This window comes from Eptatretus burgeri, chromosome 12, assembly GCF_056783735.1.
Source record: "Eptatretus burgeri isolate ZD-2024b chromosome 12, Ebu_testis_v1, whole genome shotgun sequence".
NCBI classification, from domain to species: domain Eukaryota; kingdom Metazoa; phylum Chordata; class Myxini; order Myxiniformes; family Myxinidae; genus Eptatretus; species Eptatretus burgeri.
Window position 1 is genome coordinate 95,284,281 of NC_140972.1, and position 16,174 is coordinate 95,300,454.

Genomic DNA, 16,174 nt, shown 5'->3' on the forward strand with positions numbered 1-16,174 from the left:
GTGCTCCGCCATCCTGGGCGAGTGGCCCGTGCTCCGCCATCCTGGGCGAGTGGCCCGTGCTCCGCCATCCTGGGCGAGTGGCCCGTGCTCCGCCATCCTGGGCGAGTGGCCCGTGCTCCGCCATCCTGGGCGAGTGGCCCGTGCTCCGCCATCCTGGGCGAGTGGCCCGTGCTCCGCCATCCTGGGCGAGTGGCCCGTGCTCCGCCATCCTGGGCGAGTGGCCCGTGCTCCGCCATCCTGGGCGAGTGGCCCGTGCTCCGCCATCCTGGGCGAGTGGCCCGTGCTCCGCCATCCTGGGCGAGTGGCCCGTGCTCCGCCATCCTGGGCGAGTGGCCCGTGCTCCGCCATCCTGGGCGAGTGGCCCGTGCTCCGCCATCCTGGGCGAGTGGCCCGTGCTCCGCCATCCTGGGCGTGTGGCCCGTGCTCCGCCATCCTGGGCGAGTGGCCCGTGCTCCGCCATCCTGGGCGAGTGGCCCGTGCTCCATCATCCTGAGTGAGTCGTTGTGCAATAACACCCAATTTTCGAGCCTTTTGCATATTAACATGTTTTCTAAATTGCCGAGCCAAATGTGTTTTTCCACCCGTCACACACAGCTGTTTATAAAGATTAATGTTTGTGAACATCTCCCTGAAACGTCGATATAAATGCAACGTTGTTTTTCGGTGAAAGCTACTCGAGGTATTTGGGTTGTATACATTACAGCAAGTGCTGCAGTAGGTTATCACACTGACTCTAACCTGCCAATATTGGCCAGACGTGTGTGTGTGTGTGTGTGTGTGTTTGTGTGTTTTCCAAAAGCATAACATATTCTCTCTGCAAACTCCCCAACCCACCTCTCGCTCTCTCGCTCTCTCGCTCTCTCTCTCTCTCTCGCTCTCGCTCTCGCTCTCTCTTTCTCTCTATTTATCTCTCTCTCTCGGCTGTTTCTGGTCCGGACGGTGGTTATGTCTTTACGGGAGTTTGCCTCCAGACGTGTCCAAGCGGTGTTTGTTTCCGGACACATCCGGGCGGTGTTTATGTCCAGACGGGAATATATATATATATATATATATATATATATATATATATATATATATATATATATATATATATATATATATATATATATATATATATATATATATACATATATATATATACATATATATATATATATATACATATATATATATACATATATATATATATATACATATATATATACATATATATATATATATATATATATATATATATATATATATATATATATATATATATATATATATATATATTACCATGCCCTTGTATCTGTGTTTGCTCTTTATCAAAATATAAAATTCAAGTTAAATGAAGTCATTAATCGTTCAATATATATATATATATATATATATATATATATATGTATTTATATATATATATGTATCCATATATATATATATATGTATTTATTTTTCATTGAAAAAGACCATTTGAGGGACATTATCATCCAAACCCAAGATGTGAGATAATACATGCTCTCATTTGAATGGTCAGCCCTTTGGAGTCAAGTATTTGTGCAGCCGCTTCATGGTTCATCTGTGTTTATGGGGTAAATTTCAAATTGTTACATTTTAATAATGCCGTCGTCTCACAAAAATTAATGATTCCCTCTAAATTCATGCATATCAGTTTATAAAATCATTTCACTCTAACATGGCATGAAGGAAAACATTCATGAGCTCATCTCATCGAGTGCAACACACAAACCACAGAAGAGAAGAACAAGCTGTTTGTTCACAAACAAGGGTTCATTCACAGCTGTCAAGTTGAGCAATTCACATAAATTGAGATGTTTGGAACACAACATAGTGTCCATATACAAACACCGGCTTGTTTGTTGTTCGACGAAGGAGCTTAAGCTTGTATATGCGTTGGAATGAATTGCTTCCAGTTTTTTAATTCGTTCTCCATTCTTTTTGTTGCGGTATATGTTCAGAAGAAAGCACTTAATCACAAACGAGACTAATTTGTTTGGCCCAAGGCAGTTCTCAATACCAGACGTGGCGTGTGTAGTTCAAGCCTCCAATGCCGGCAGGCAAGTGCACAACATGCATCACTGTCTTTTCGAATAGGCCACCAAGGTCTGGACAATGACGGAGCTGTGAATCCATAACTTGCAATGTGACAGCCAGTTTGGAAGATGGCAGAAGGAGAGCGCAGAGACAAAGACAACATCAGAAGAGGACTTTTAGATGGCAACGTGGAGGTTCAGGACGGTTAAAACGTTGGAGCACAAAGACCAACCTTCCCCCTTCTGAACCCATTCCTTGTATCCACTGGTGGCAGGTCAAGAAGGTGAGGGTTGAGGTATTTCCATCTCGGCGAGGTTAGAACATCGTTCTTTCACCTGCTATGTTTATCGGTGGATGAGAAATCGGTTTAAGACCCATTCTGGGTGAATCGTTATCATTCACATCTCATCTTCCATCACATGTGAGACCAGCCAGGGGTTGACGCCATTTCAGACACTGTTGTTTTACAGAAAGAAGGTTATTATTGTCCTTTTTAACACCTCATTAATTCATCTTCAGAAGCAACACCGAGAACAGTTTTGGCAAGAAGTGGTTTTGCCAAGCCATCGATTCAAACAAGGAAAAAGGGACACAAACACAAACACAAAGCTAATATTCCAGCAAAGAATCCTTACTTTCTCCTCGAGTCCAAAACACATTGTACGATTCCCCTGGGTAATTAAAATTTAGTTCAGTAATGAAAATTTTCCATCGCACAAATTCCCCATTTTTAATGCCACGTGAACATTAAGATGTGCTGAAGAAGACAGGAAGATGAAGAGCTCACTCGTATTTACACTTAGTAAAAACAGTTTATTACTTACTTATTTGGGATTTAACAATCAAACATGACATCTTAGCCGTGGTTTATTCAGTTGACATTAAAAAGTATACATTGTGTCCATCGTAAGTGTATTTGGCAAACCTGGAGACGTGGTGTTGCTGGGTAATGAGTAAAGCCAAAGCGTTTTAGAAGCCAATTGAACTTGTTAGCCAATCGACGTTATTGGCATTTCTTGTGATGAAGGTGAAGCACAAGGCCCGTTGCTGTCACGTCACAGACAAGTCGGTGGTCTCTTCTATTTTTTTTTCTTTTTAGACAGGTCGCAAACAGATTGGTCTTTTTTTTTGTTTTGTTTTTACCACCTCTCCTCCAGTCGAGCTGCCTCTGCTGTCTCAATCCTCCAAACCTCTCCTCCAGCACACATTAACCCTTTCAAGGTTCAACTACCAAAATCCAGGCTTTCCTCGCACCTCAACTCTTTTGTTCCTCTTTTTTCAGTTTATGGAAACGTTTTTCTGAAGCTGTTCAAAACAGCTCTTCGCTCCAGGGCTTCAAGCAGGCAATGTGCAACCATGTCAATGCGATCCCAATCCAGATCTGCAATGTTTTCTCCCCAAATTAATCCTACCTAACATAGTGCAACCCTCTTCCTTGCAGAATACTGTGTTTCCTCCACTCAACCTCTCCTCTTTTCCTGTTCGTTCATTCCCCGACTTATTGTGTCCACCTCACTGTCAGTTCCTAGCCTTTTTACCCTCCATCACCTTGTCCTTTAATCAGCCTTGATCTTGTGTTGGAAAAATATCTGAACTGATTTCATGAAGTGTGTCCACCTTATCTCAATTCCTTTTAGTTATGTACTTCTGCACCATGTAATGGGCAATATGACTGGCACGCGAGGAGCCTGGGCCTATGTGCAGGGAGGAATGGGTGCCTTATCTGACAGCATCGCAGCCTCTGCCATGGAGCATGGTGCCTCTATATTCACTAACTCGGTGAGTATCAGGAAAGCTGACCAGGATAATACCATCATGTGACCACAAGGAGTCCGTATAGATGGTAAGGTGGTGGGGGGAGGAATGAAATTGAGGAATTTGCACAACTTCATCACCACCCACATGATGGCCACGTGTGATTGGACCTCACAATTTGTCATCCTTACAAAGTGATTTGGATCCTGAAAATTCCATAGACACCATAGTTGGTCTTTATAGGCTGTTATTATCTCCCATTTCTGTCATGAGCAGGAGGTGCAGCAAATAATGGTGGATGATTGTGGGTGTGCTGTTGGAGTAGCACTCACCAGTGGAGAAGAAATCAAAAGCAAGATCGTCCTCTCGCATGCCACGGCACATGTAATCTTTCTGCAGTTGACTCCCCAGGTTCGTATAAGAAGTGCATTAAAATGTCTTCGGTCCATGTCTTTTGTGCTGGTCATTTTGAAACTATGGACAAGATGTAGGATTTTGCTTCCATCTTGGTTTGCGGTGGGAGGGGGGAGGGGTGGTAGGGGGCTTAAATTCTCGATGTAAATGTGGACCGTGTAGCGCCACCTGGTGGTGTTGGCAGAGGGTATCACAATTTCAAAATTTCCTTTTGTTGCAAAGTGTTACTTATTCACGTTTCTCTTCCCACACAATGCCAGGTAAATCTGTGTGGCCTCAACGTCTCCGGCTCTCATTGATGTAGAGTGAACACAAGTACAGTTATTACTGTACAGAAAGTGAAACTGTACAACACAGTTATTAGTGTTTGCATGGGTTCATAGTGCAAACGACTTGAGGTGATGATGCACAAATTATATCAAGGGAATGAGAGTAAGGATGGCTGGACTTACCGAAAGTTTGGGTTCATTGTGTTCATTTGTAGTTTGTTATTTTCAACAGATTCCTTTACGTATTAATGAATCATATTGGCAATTGATTTTGACTGCAAACTGCTGGGGTGTTTGTATTTGGGTGGAAAGACTCTATGGTTGAAGTGTGAGCCCTGTTTATACCACCCCCTTGGGATTGTAGAGTGTGGGGTTCAACAGCTGTTGATCTGGACCACCTGGATTCAACAGCACCACCCTCCCTGCCTCCCCGGCCCAGCCACCGCCCGCACCCCAACACCGGCGCTTCTCCTGCCCCCCCCCCCCCAGCTCTTGGCATACTGGCTCTCCTGCTTTTTCTTCCGAGCAATGCCAAGTACCCCTGCTAGTATTAAGCAAGTTTACATTTGCAATCCTGGATCCTTTAGTGAACTGTATTTGTCCAGTTTGAGAGGTTGAATGGTATGAAGTAAAGTTGGTGATGGTGTCCATTGGGAAGTGTAAACCACTCGGCTTCTTCCTAGTGGCTTGACATTCCAAAAGGTCCTTCATATTTTGTGAGACACACGGGATGGCTAACAAGGTCAACTGGACTTTCATTACTGTATGACCTCCGGATTCGTGACGAGTTGCCGTATGTTGTCTGAACTTCATTTGGGTGTCTGTGTTTTCCACTTGTATGAGCGTGCAATGACCTTTTGCCTTCCGTGTTGTTCTATGCACAGAGCGTGTTACCCTGTGATTTTATCCGTGCTGTCTCTCAAATCGACTACTCATCTGCAGTGACCAAGATCAATGGTAAGACTTGTGGTTTTATCCTCATTTGCAGCGAATGAGATCACTGAGATAGCAACAATGTACACCACAGCTTTCTTTCTAAAGATGGGTCGGCAGTTGAGTTTATACCCGGAGTCCCTGATGTAGTTCCAGTCCTGCCATTATTATCTTTCGGGTTCAGGTACCTTAAGGTAAAATAAACTCTTGTCGATTTGGAGTGTCTCGGTGTACTGTATCAGAGTCATCAAACAAAAGCAGGTCACAAATGTCAGCCCATTGGCCCTCACTAATGGCAATTTGGAATCTGTCCAGAGTGCAGTTTTAAAACTTTATTTCACATGGAAGGTCAGTACCTCGTGGTCGATCATCACGTGCTTGACATGAAGAAGGGTGTTTCAGGATGCTTTGCCCCATATTCGCACCACCATCCCTGTGAGTCCTGTAACAAAGAATTTGTTCTCTATCTCTATCTCTCTCCCGTTTTAAGGATTTCGCAAACAGTGCAGAAAATGAGGCCGAGTTCCACCATGGCTGTACGATCCATCTGAATGCGTGGGACATGGAATGTCTAGATTTGGCCTTCAGAGATGCATATCAAGGGATTCCCTCGAAGAGGTGAGTCAGAACAATTGAGGTTTGAAGGTGTTTGGTGTTGTGATATAAACTCCCTGCGTTTGGTGTTGTGATATAAACCATATTATCATTTCTTTTGTCCATTTTTAGTTTACATCATGTTACCCAACTCCTGATATTCTCAATTTTACTTTAAAAACAAATTTTGAAGATCACAGTACTATATTTAATTTAAAAATTTTCATTTCAGGCCTTTAATCGAAATGTGTATCCCATCGGTGCTGGACTCGACGCTGGCACCACCCGGAAAGCATGTGGTGTTGCTGTTCACCCAGTACACCCCTTATCTGTTGGCCGGTGGTCGTGCCTGGGAGCAGGTAGATCGGGACACGTATGCTGACAGAGGTGCTTGCCTTGTCTTGACCTTCACAAAAAGGGCATAACACAGACGATAAAACGGATATTTTTTGTGATTATATGTTTGTATCCGTATTATCTCGTGTATTACTAAATCTAATTAATATTTTAGAATCTGATGTGTTAATTTAATGTCACATTGTTTCCTATTTCCTGCTTTATGTACAACTCCGGCTCTTCTCTGCCTCCCACTCTGTCGTGAAATGTTTGTCCATTTGTCCCAAACAAGCACTTGTACGTCCTGTTGTTCTGTTTGCAGTTTTTGACTATCGAGGAGTATGTGCCGGGATTCAAGGATTCACTCATAAGCAGAGACATCCTGGTACCTGTGGACTTGGAGCGAATATTTGGTCTGACCGGTGGGGTACGTATTCCATTTACTTCCTGCTGTTGACTCTCGGAACTGTGCCGGACTTAACCAGAAGCCTCGGCTGTGGTGTGATTAAAAGTGATCTTGTTTTGTCCAATGATATATATATATATATATATATATATATATATATATATATATATATATATATATATATATATATATATATATATATATATATATATATATATATATATATATATATATATATATATATATATATATATAGTAGGTTCATCAAAGGCTGTTGGGCCTATCATACCTGTGCCGTATCCAGATGTCAAAACGAGTGACGAAAGTCAGGGAAGACATTGTGGAATGACTGGGTGGGTCGAACAAACAGATGACCGCCTACTGTTCCTGATTGTCGACTTATTGAGCCTAAAAGCAACCACATGTTAGAGTTACAATCACTAATAAAAACATTTTTCCGATTCTGTACTAATTAATTATCATTGGTTTGTAATCCCTGTTGAAACAGACGTGATCGATAAGTGAGAGTTATTGTCCACAGTTTCCTTCACGGATGAGATACAGGATTGGCATTGACTTTGGAGTTGATTTATGTGATAATTTCTGACTTTATCTTTTGTTTATACACAAAAATTCTCATGTAGAATCACTACGCTTAACTTGTCAAGGACCAAATCAGAAGAGTTTGAGGGAATTGTTGTTCTTCCATCATGCTTTGCAACAAGTGTTCTTTGTTTTTGAAGTAGATGATGATCTTTTTTAATGCAGAAAAACTGAATTTTGATCATACAATATGACAATCGGTTTTAATCAACAAATACAGAGTATTTGTCTTTTCATTAAACAAATATCGAGTCTCGTTATAATGAACAGGTCAAGCCATCCAATACTTGTGCGTACGTAATAAATATATGGTCCCTCGTCAGAAATGGCAAGAGAGGTTGGTTACTTGTGTGTAATTATGCTGATGTTGAATAAATTTCATATTTATCTTTGGGAATGATTCTTCTATTGAAAGGTGAACCCGAACTGTTAAGGGTTGTTGAGATGGCTTGTGGCACTCGTTGGAATCAAAGGTTTTGTAAATGAGGAACATGCGGTGAAGATGTTCTCTTTGGTCCACCCAGCAATTGGCCAGCTTTGTGAGTGAACCACACCCTCTATGCAGAACATCTTCCATGGCGCCATGTCCCTGGACCAACTCTTCACATGCCGGCCACATCACTCCCACTGTGGTGCTGCCTCCCCCATCCGTGGGCTCTTCCTCTGTGGCAGCGGAGCACACCCCGGTACGGGCAAACACCTCGATGTGATGTGGAATGTTCGGCCTGTCTTTTCACGAATAGTCCAAGTTGAAACAATCCAAACAGTTCGGGTTCGGTTCGGGATGTTTCAATTCACAAACCTTGGGTCTCCATAGGTGGCACTAGTTTAGTTACCAATTGGATGCCTCAAGCATTGAGTTTGGCCTGACAATAGTTTCTTCCAATAGGATTTTTCAGGAGGGTTTATGATAAATTCTTTTAAAGGTTCTTCATGAATATCTATTTTCAGTGATTATTTCCAGAAGCATAATTTCACACTCTATTAACATCAATGGAGAAAGATATAACACCCATGAAGCATGAAAATAGAATGTGAAAGTTTTTGTGGAGGCATTTCTCATCAACTAGTTCTTTCTCAAATCGAGACCGATAAAATAGAGAGCATCCCGGGACTGTATGTAATCTGAACGATCAATGCAAACAGTGTTTCAAACGTTGATATTCCTTGAAGTGTTTCTTCTGTTACCCTGGTAACCTCAAATTGGAGGAACGCAATCTCCACTTTGTTAATTTGTTCAACTTCTTATAAAACTGATACAGAACAATTATTTGAAAAATCAGACTGACGCAAGTTGATGAGTTGGAAGTTACACTGCCTTCAGAAAGTATTCACACCCCTCGACTTTTTCACATTTTCTTGTTACAGCCTGAATTTCAAATGGATTGAATTATGAAAAAAAATTTTCACCGATCCACACAAAACACCCCATAATGCCAAAGTGAAAACATGTTTTTAGAATTTTTCACAAATTAATTAAAAATGCAAATCTGAAATGTCTTGTGTCAATAAATATTCAACCGCTTTACTATGTCCCTCGAAATTGAGCTCAGGTGCATCCAATTTCCTTTGATCATCCTTGAGATGTCTTCACAACTTCATTGGAGTCCACTTGTGGCTAATTCGATTGATTGGACATGATTTAGAAAGAAACACACCTTTCTATATGAGGTCCCACAGTTGACGGTGCATGTCAGAGCAGAAACTCCACCATGATGTCCGAGGAACTGTCCATAGAACTCCGCGATAGATTTATGAGGAGGCACAGATCTGGGGAAGGGTATAAAACTATTTCTGGAGTATTGAAAGTTCCCAAGATTAGAATGAGCTCCAGCATTAGGAAATGGAAAGAATATGGAACTACCCAAACACTTCCTTGAGCTGGCCGTCCGACCAAATTGAGCAACTGGTCAAGGAAGACCTTGGTCTGGGAGGTGACCAAGAACACAATGACCACTCTGACAGAACTACAGAGTTCGTTCGCTGAGATGGGCAAACCTGCCGGAAGGACAACAATCTCTTCAGCACTTCACAAATGTAGGCTTTATGGGAGAGTGGCCAGAAAGAAGCCACTCTTGAGAAAAAGGCACATGACAGCACAACTGAGGTTTGCCAAAAGGCACATGAAAGATTCTGAGAGCATGAGGGGAAATATTCTGTGGTGTCATGGGATGAAAATTGAACTCTTTCGCCTGAATGCAAAGCACTACGTCTGTTGGAAGCACAGCTCATCACCCATCTCTCATCATCCCTACCATGAAGCATGATGGTGGCAGCATCATACTATGGGGATGCTTTTCAGCGGCAGGGCCTGGAAGACTTGTAAGGATAGAGGTAACAATGAATGGAACCAAATACAGGCAAATGCTTGAAGTGAACCTGCTTCAGAGTGCAAAAGACCTGAGACTGCGGTGAAGATTTACATTCTAACAGGACAATGACCCGAAGCATACAGCTAAAGCAACACTGGAATGGCTTCAGAACAAGAATGTAAAAGTCCTTGAGTGGCCCAAACAAAGCCCAGACTTGAATCCCATTGAGAATCTGTGGAAAGGTATGAAGAGAATCTGTGGAAAGGCATCTCCCACAATGAGGCTGAGTCTTTGGGCCTCTCACTCTCCCACTACAAGCTGGTCGGTGGTCTTTCTGTCTTCTACAGTCTCCTCTCCACCCTCGCCCCCCCATGCTCTCTCTACGATTTGTGCCCACCACATTTCCACAGGACGCTCAAGGTCTGCCAACAACCCCCTTCTGGTAAAACTACCAAAATCACGAATCACTGCTCACCTTCACGCTTTCATTCCTCTTTTTCCTGCCTTTGGAATATACTCCCTCACTCTATTCTTTCCCATTCTTCCCTCCAGGCATTCAAAACAGCTGTTCACTACCACCTCTTATCATCCCCCATCCAAATCCTCAATCTTTTCTACCTCCGATAATCCACCCAAGCCCACCTCCTTCAAATTCCCTGCTTTTCTTCCTGAAAGTCCCTGTAATGTCCATCTTGTATTCCCCATGTTCCCTGCCCCATCCCTTTCCCTTCCACAGATCTCCTAATGTCTCTGTTCCCCACTGTTTTGTCCTTCCCATTCCCGCCCCTCTTGTCTCATGCCCCCCCCCCTTGCTGTGCGTTGTGTGTTAGCTCTCACACGAGCCTCGACAAGGTATACCAAAAAAAAAAAATAATAGGATTATTGTTTACCGACGCTCTCCATCCAACTTGACAGAGCTCAAGCAAATCTGCAAGGAAGAATGGGAGAAAATCGCCAAATCCAGATGTGCAAAGCTGATACAGATGTACCCAAGAAGACTCGAAACTGTAATTACTGCCAAAGTCTCTTCTATAAAGTCTCTCTTCACTCAGGGGGTTGAATATTTATTGGCACAAGACATTTCAGATATTCACCTGTCTATAATTGCAGGTGTGTGTGTGTGTGTGTGTGTGTGTGTGTGTGTGTGTGTGTGTGTGTGTGTGTGTGTGTGTGTGTGTGTGTGTGTGTGTGTGTGTGTGTGTGTGTGTGACCGCTGTTTCTCGACAACCACTGGTCCGATCTAATTGAAGCTTGCCAGTTATATTGCTGGGGACCTGAGGATGTGCCTTTTCAAGGTTTGATATTAATCAGACAAGTGCTTCCTAAGTTATGGCCATTTATTTACCAACCGATGAAAGGACACGTTGCTGCATAGGCGTGGCTGCGTAGGCCAGTGTGCGGCCGGCTGACGATGACGTCACGTGCCGTGCCGGTTACTATGGGGATCGGTGCCTTCGTTACTGTGGCGTAGGAGTGGCAATGGTCAATGGCAGCGAATGTCATGGCTCGCAAAGACAGGGAGGTATACTTGATTTTAATTTTAATTTTAATTAACTCTGTGTGTGTAAGTATCACAGCAGTTGTTACTTCAATGCAAGCGATAATTCGTGGAATGCATGTGAACATTCCGTACGGGCACGCACCACTTCCGGATACTGATGACTTAATGTATTCTAATAATTTCTTGATTTCTTATGTGCATTTATCGATAAACACAATGCCCCAATCCAGTCGTCGTTTACGAGAGCGAAGGAAGGGCGGGCGTGTGTGGTTGTTTGAAAGTTTTTTTGGGGGGGGGCGGGGGGGTTGCACGTACAGGCACGCACGTATGGGCACGCGAGAGCGAAGGAACGGCCTGTGTGGTTGTTTGAAAGTTTTTTGTTTGTTTTTTTTTTGGGGGGGGGGGTTGCACGTACGGGCATGCGAGAGCAAAGGAACGGCCTGTGTGGTTGTTTCTGGCTCGCGGTTTTAGTTTTTTTTTTTTTTTTTTGGTTTGCATGTATGGCCACACACGTACGGGCACGCACGTACGGGTACGTACTAGTTTTTCATTAATTTGTAAAAAATTCTAAAAAAGGTATTTTCACTTTGTCATTAACAGGGTATTTTGTGAAGATCAGTTATAAAAATTTAAATTTAATCCATTTTATATTCAGACTGTAACATAACATAATGTCACAAAAGTTTAGGGGTGTGAATACTTTCTGAAGGCAATCTACTCCTAGAAATTTGTTATAATCACTTGGATACAGGGTTGTCCTGTTTAACGTTCCCATCTGAGTACTTAGCTCATGATGCTGGAATTTCATATATTCTGTACAATTGTGTCTTGTTTACTGTCCTAATTCATTTAACGGCTGGCAGGATGGCGAAGAGGAACGCACACTCACCTTTGGCACACTCACCTAAGCTGTCTAACGTCCCTTGGATGGACGTTAAACTGGTTGTCCCATCTGCCTCTGCCGTCATTAGTTGGTGGATGTTAAAGAGCCCACGGTGCCCTTCAAGAGGAATGGGTGAGATATCACCAGTATCCTGAACGAATTCAAAATTCCTTCCCTAACTACTGCTGAGAAGGCAATGGCAATCCACCCAGTACAACGAAAACCCTTGCCAAGAAACTGCTTCGATATTACCGACGTGTAGTAATGGGGTATGGTATATCATAATCAGGGAATTCATTGAAACATGATTGTACAGAGTTGGAACGTAATATGAAGGTTACTCCAAAAGTATGGCCTCCTATCTCGTGTGTGTGTGTGTGTGTGTGTGTGTGTGTGTGTGTGTGTGTGTGTGTGTGTGTTTTTTTTTTCCACATTGTATGAATGTATAGTTCCAATGATCATGTTACCATAATTACCATCTTTTCATGTTTGGTTATGTCATTAAGAAACCGAAGAGCGGTAGGAAAACGACTTGTCAGCATCATGTTATCATTTACAAATGGTATCCTTTTTTGTTTCATCGTCCATGAAGGTTCTTTTAGAGGATTGAAAGGATGCAAGTCTGAAGGCCCCAAGTGTGTCCCATCGGGTTTGTGATGAGCACAGGCTATGTCATCTTTGTCACCCCTTCGGATGGATCCTCATGCTTATTTGGTATCTGCATTTCTCTTCGTGGAGGGCTTTGCCGTGTCATTGTGAGCAAAGGTTCTTCTGAATGTCTGATTTTGATTTTTTTTTTTTTTTTTTGTATACCTTGGTCGAGGCTCGTATGAGAGCTAACACACAACTCACAGCAAGGAGGCATGAGACAAGAGGGGCGGGAGTGGAAGGGACAAAACAGTGGGGAACAGACACATTAGGTGAACTGTGGAAGGGAGAGGGATGGGGATGGGACGGGGAACATGGCGAAGAGAAGATGGACATTTCAGGGACTTTCAGGAAGGAAAGTAGGAGAAATGAAGGAAGTGGGCTTGGGTGGATTATCGGGGGTAGAAAAGATCGAGGATTTGGATGGGGGAAGATAAGAGGTGGTGGTGAACAGCTGTTTTGAAAGCCTGGAGGGAAGAATGGGAAAGAATAGAGTGAGGAAGTTTATTCCAAAGGCGGGAAAAAAGAGGAATGAAAGAGTGAAGATGAGCAGTGATTCGTGATTTTGGTAGTTTTACCAGAAGGGGGTTGTTGGCGGACCTTGAGCGCCCTGTGGAAATGTGGTGGGGACAAATCGCAGAGAGAGCAGGGGGGCAAGGCTGGAGAGGAGTCGGTAGAAGACAGAAAGACCACCGACCAACCTGCGGTGATTGAGTGAGAGGCCCAAAGACTCAGCTTCATTGCAGGAGATGCCGATGATCTTAAATGCCCTGGTTTCGACAGCGTGAAGCCGAGAAAGGTGGGAGGCAGGAGCACCAGCCCAGAGGGGAGAGCAGTACTCCATCAGGCTATGGACAAAAGCTTTGTAAGTGGTCAGGAGCTCAAGAGGGCCGAGGAAGGACTTAGCACGACGGAGGATTCCCAGTCGGCGATTGGCTTTGGAGGCCAGGTTGGAAATGTGACTTTCCCAGGAAAGGTCATGGCAGATAGTGAGACCTAGAAGCTTGAAAGAAAAGACTTCTTCCAGAGGATTGTTGAGAAAGTGGATGGGGGGGGTTTGTAAACGGTCCTTTCGAAGAGACATAGTGAGAGTGTGAGATTTGTCCGGATTGAAAGACATGTTCCACGTGTTGGACCAGTTTGTGATTTTATCCAGATCTGCAGTGAGTGAAGAAGCTGCTGCTTGCCGGTCTGAGGGATGACAGATGGTACGGCAGAGGGTGGAGTCGTCGGCAAAGAGAAATAGAGGATTTTCCAGAGAGTCCGAGAGATCATTGATGAAAACCAGAAAAAGAACAGGGCCCAGAACGCGACCTTGAGGAACTCCAGCCTGCACAGGAAGAGGGGATGAAAGAACTCCATTTAGGGCCACACGTTGACTGCGACAGGAGAGGAAGTCTGCGAGCCATGAGTGGAGATGGCCTTGAATACCATGGGAAGAGAGTTTGGTGAGTAGGGCAGGGTGCCAGACTGTCAAAAGCACGTGATATGTCCAGGTATACGGCTCGGATTTCCTGTCTGGCATTGAGGACTTCCATCCATTGATGGGAGAGCAGAAGCAGCATATCCAGGGTAGAGTGACCTGGTCTGAAACCAAATTGATGATTGGAAATCAAGCCATTGGAGAAGAGGAAGGATTTCATATCTGAGGCGATGATGGATTTCATCACCTTGCTGATGATTGGGAGAAGGCTGATTGGTCTGTAGTTATAGGGATCTGTTTTTGCACCTTTTTTATGCAGGGCAGTGATGTTAGCAGATTTCCAAGCAGATGGCAGATGACCTTGGGCAAATGAGAGGGTGAATAGAACAGAGAGAGGGTGAGCAAGAGCAGAAGAGCAGGCTTTGAGGACACGTGGGCTGATGCCGTCTGGACCGGTTGCAGAATCTGACTCGAGGTTTGAAAGCAAGCTCTCCACCTTGTCAGGAGAAAAGGATACAGAGTCCAGGGACAGTTGGGTGCGACTGGGTAAAGTGGGTAGAGATAGTGATGGGTTTAGGACACAAGATTTAGCTGCAAACACCGAGTTTAGACATTCAGCTTTATCACGTGTGGAATCAGCAGTGCAGCCATTTGAGGTAAGGGAGGGGATGGAGGGGGAACATACACCAGAAACAGATTTGATTAAATGCCACCAGGATTTTGAGGAGGGAGAGAGGTTTGAGAGTTCAGACTTGAGATGAGAAAGATGTTGTTTTCTGGCTCTCCTGAGGGTAGATACACACTTGTTCCGAGCTTTGTGGAAAGAACTGAGATTGCCCTCAGTTGGGTTTGCTTTCCATGAGGCAAAGGCAAGTTGTTTCAGGACAACTGCCTCGCCACAAGCTTCAGTAAACCAAGGGCGGGAGGAAGGGTAAGACAACTGAACACGAGAGGGGATAAATCTGTGCATGAGGGAGAGCAAGTTTCTTTGAAAGAATTCCCAGGATGAGTTGATGTTTGAGAAAGTAGTGATAGGAGACCAGTCTGTAAGTTTGATGGCTGCTCGGAGACCCTGCCAGTCGGCTTGAGTGAAATGCCAGACTCGACGGCGGTGAGGTGGTTCTCTGATAACAGCCAGAGAGATATCCACTTTAACAAGGACGTGGTCAGAAGAACCGTGATTTCCAAACGTGATTTCGTTTGGAGCTCACCTGGACGAGTCAGGTGAACATATGCGATCGAGCATTGTCCTTGAGTCAGTCAGTCAGTCCGTAAACACTTCAGTCATTATCATTTGAACCAAACATACGATTTTGATGAAACTTGGCCACCAGCATCATATCTGATGCTGAACGAAGGTTTATCGATGGCATCAAACTCTGTGCTCATTGAAAGGGTCTACGGGGGGGGGGGGGGGCGGTTAATCAGTATTTGCTTTCTTCTCTGAAACTACATGCACAATTTCGATGAAACTTGACCACAACCTTCATTACCCATGATGTACCAAAGTGTATTAACCGCATCAAAATCTTCACTCATTAAGGGATCGACAAGGGAGGTTTTGACCCCCTAAATAGGTATTTGCTCTCTTCTCCCAAACTGCTCACACTGTTTCAATGAAACTTTCTCTCTTCCTCATATGTGGTGACGTTAATTCTCATCATGCCAGTTGGCTGGGTGTGGTAGATCTCTCACCTGCCATGGCACTTCAGCAAAAGACTTCTGTGACTCATTAGTACTGACACAATCTGTCACCTTCCAAACCTGGATCTCAACCAACGATACTTCATCCCTTCTGGATCTGATTTTGACCAATTCTCCTGAAAATATCTGCTGTTCTTCCCTCCGCTCCAATCGGTTCATCTGACCACATGCTTGTTAAAGTAAACATCTCTGTGGCTGTTATAATAGAAACATCTCAGCTCCGTCGAGTCTGGCATTTCACTCAAACCAACTGGCAGGGTCTTCAAGCAGCCATCAAACTTCTAGACCAGTCTCCCATCTCCACTTTCTCTGACATAAACTCATCCTGGGAATTCTTTCAAACAATCTCTCTCTCTCTC

General features: G+C 43.9%; 1 protein-coding gene across 5 annotated transcripts in view; it reads left to right on the forward strand.

Annotated features, from left to right (window-relative positions):
- Positions 1-4,065: 4,065 nt before the first annotated feature.
- Positions 4,066-16,174, forward strand: part of LOC147016180 (pyridine nucleotide-disulfide oxidoreductase domain-containing protein 2-like) — a 28,068-nt gene continuing 15,959 nt past the window's right edge. The window contains exons 1-7 of one of the 5 annotated variants that reach the window (XM_085848958.1): positions 4,066-4,200; positions 5,357-5,429; positions 5,896-6,023; positions 6,232-6,386; positions 6,658-6,762; positions 7,910-8,030; positions 12,021-12,172. In XM_085848958.1, coding sequence (XP_085705084.1) covers positions 5,427-5,429; positions 5,896-6,023; positions 6,232-6,386; positions 6,658-6,762; positions 7,910-8,030; positions 12,021-12,172 — 664 coding nt within the window. In that variant the 5' untranslated portion in view covers positions 4,066-4,200; positions 5,357-5,426. Of the gene's footprint in view, positions 4,201-5,356; positions 5,430-5,895; positions 6,024-6,231; positions 6,387-6,657; positions 6,763-7,868; positions 8,031-12,020; positions 12,173-16,174 lie in introns of those variants that run through there. The other 4 variants (XM_085848962.1, XM_085848963.1, XM_085848960.1 and 1 more) reach the window with 4 other exon arrangements.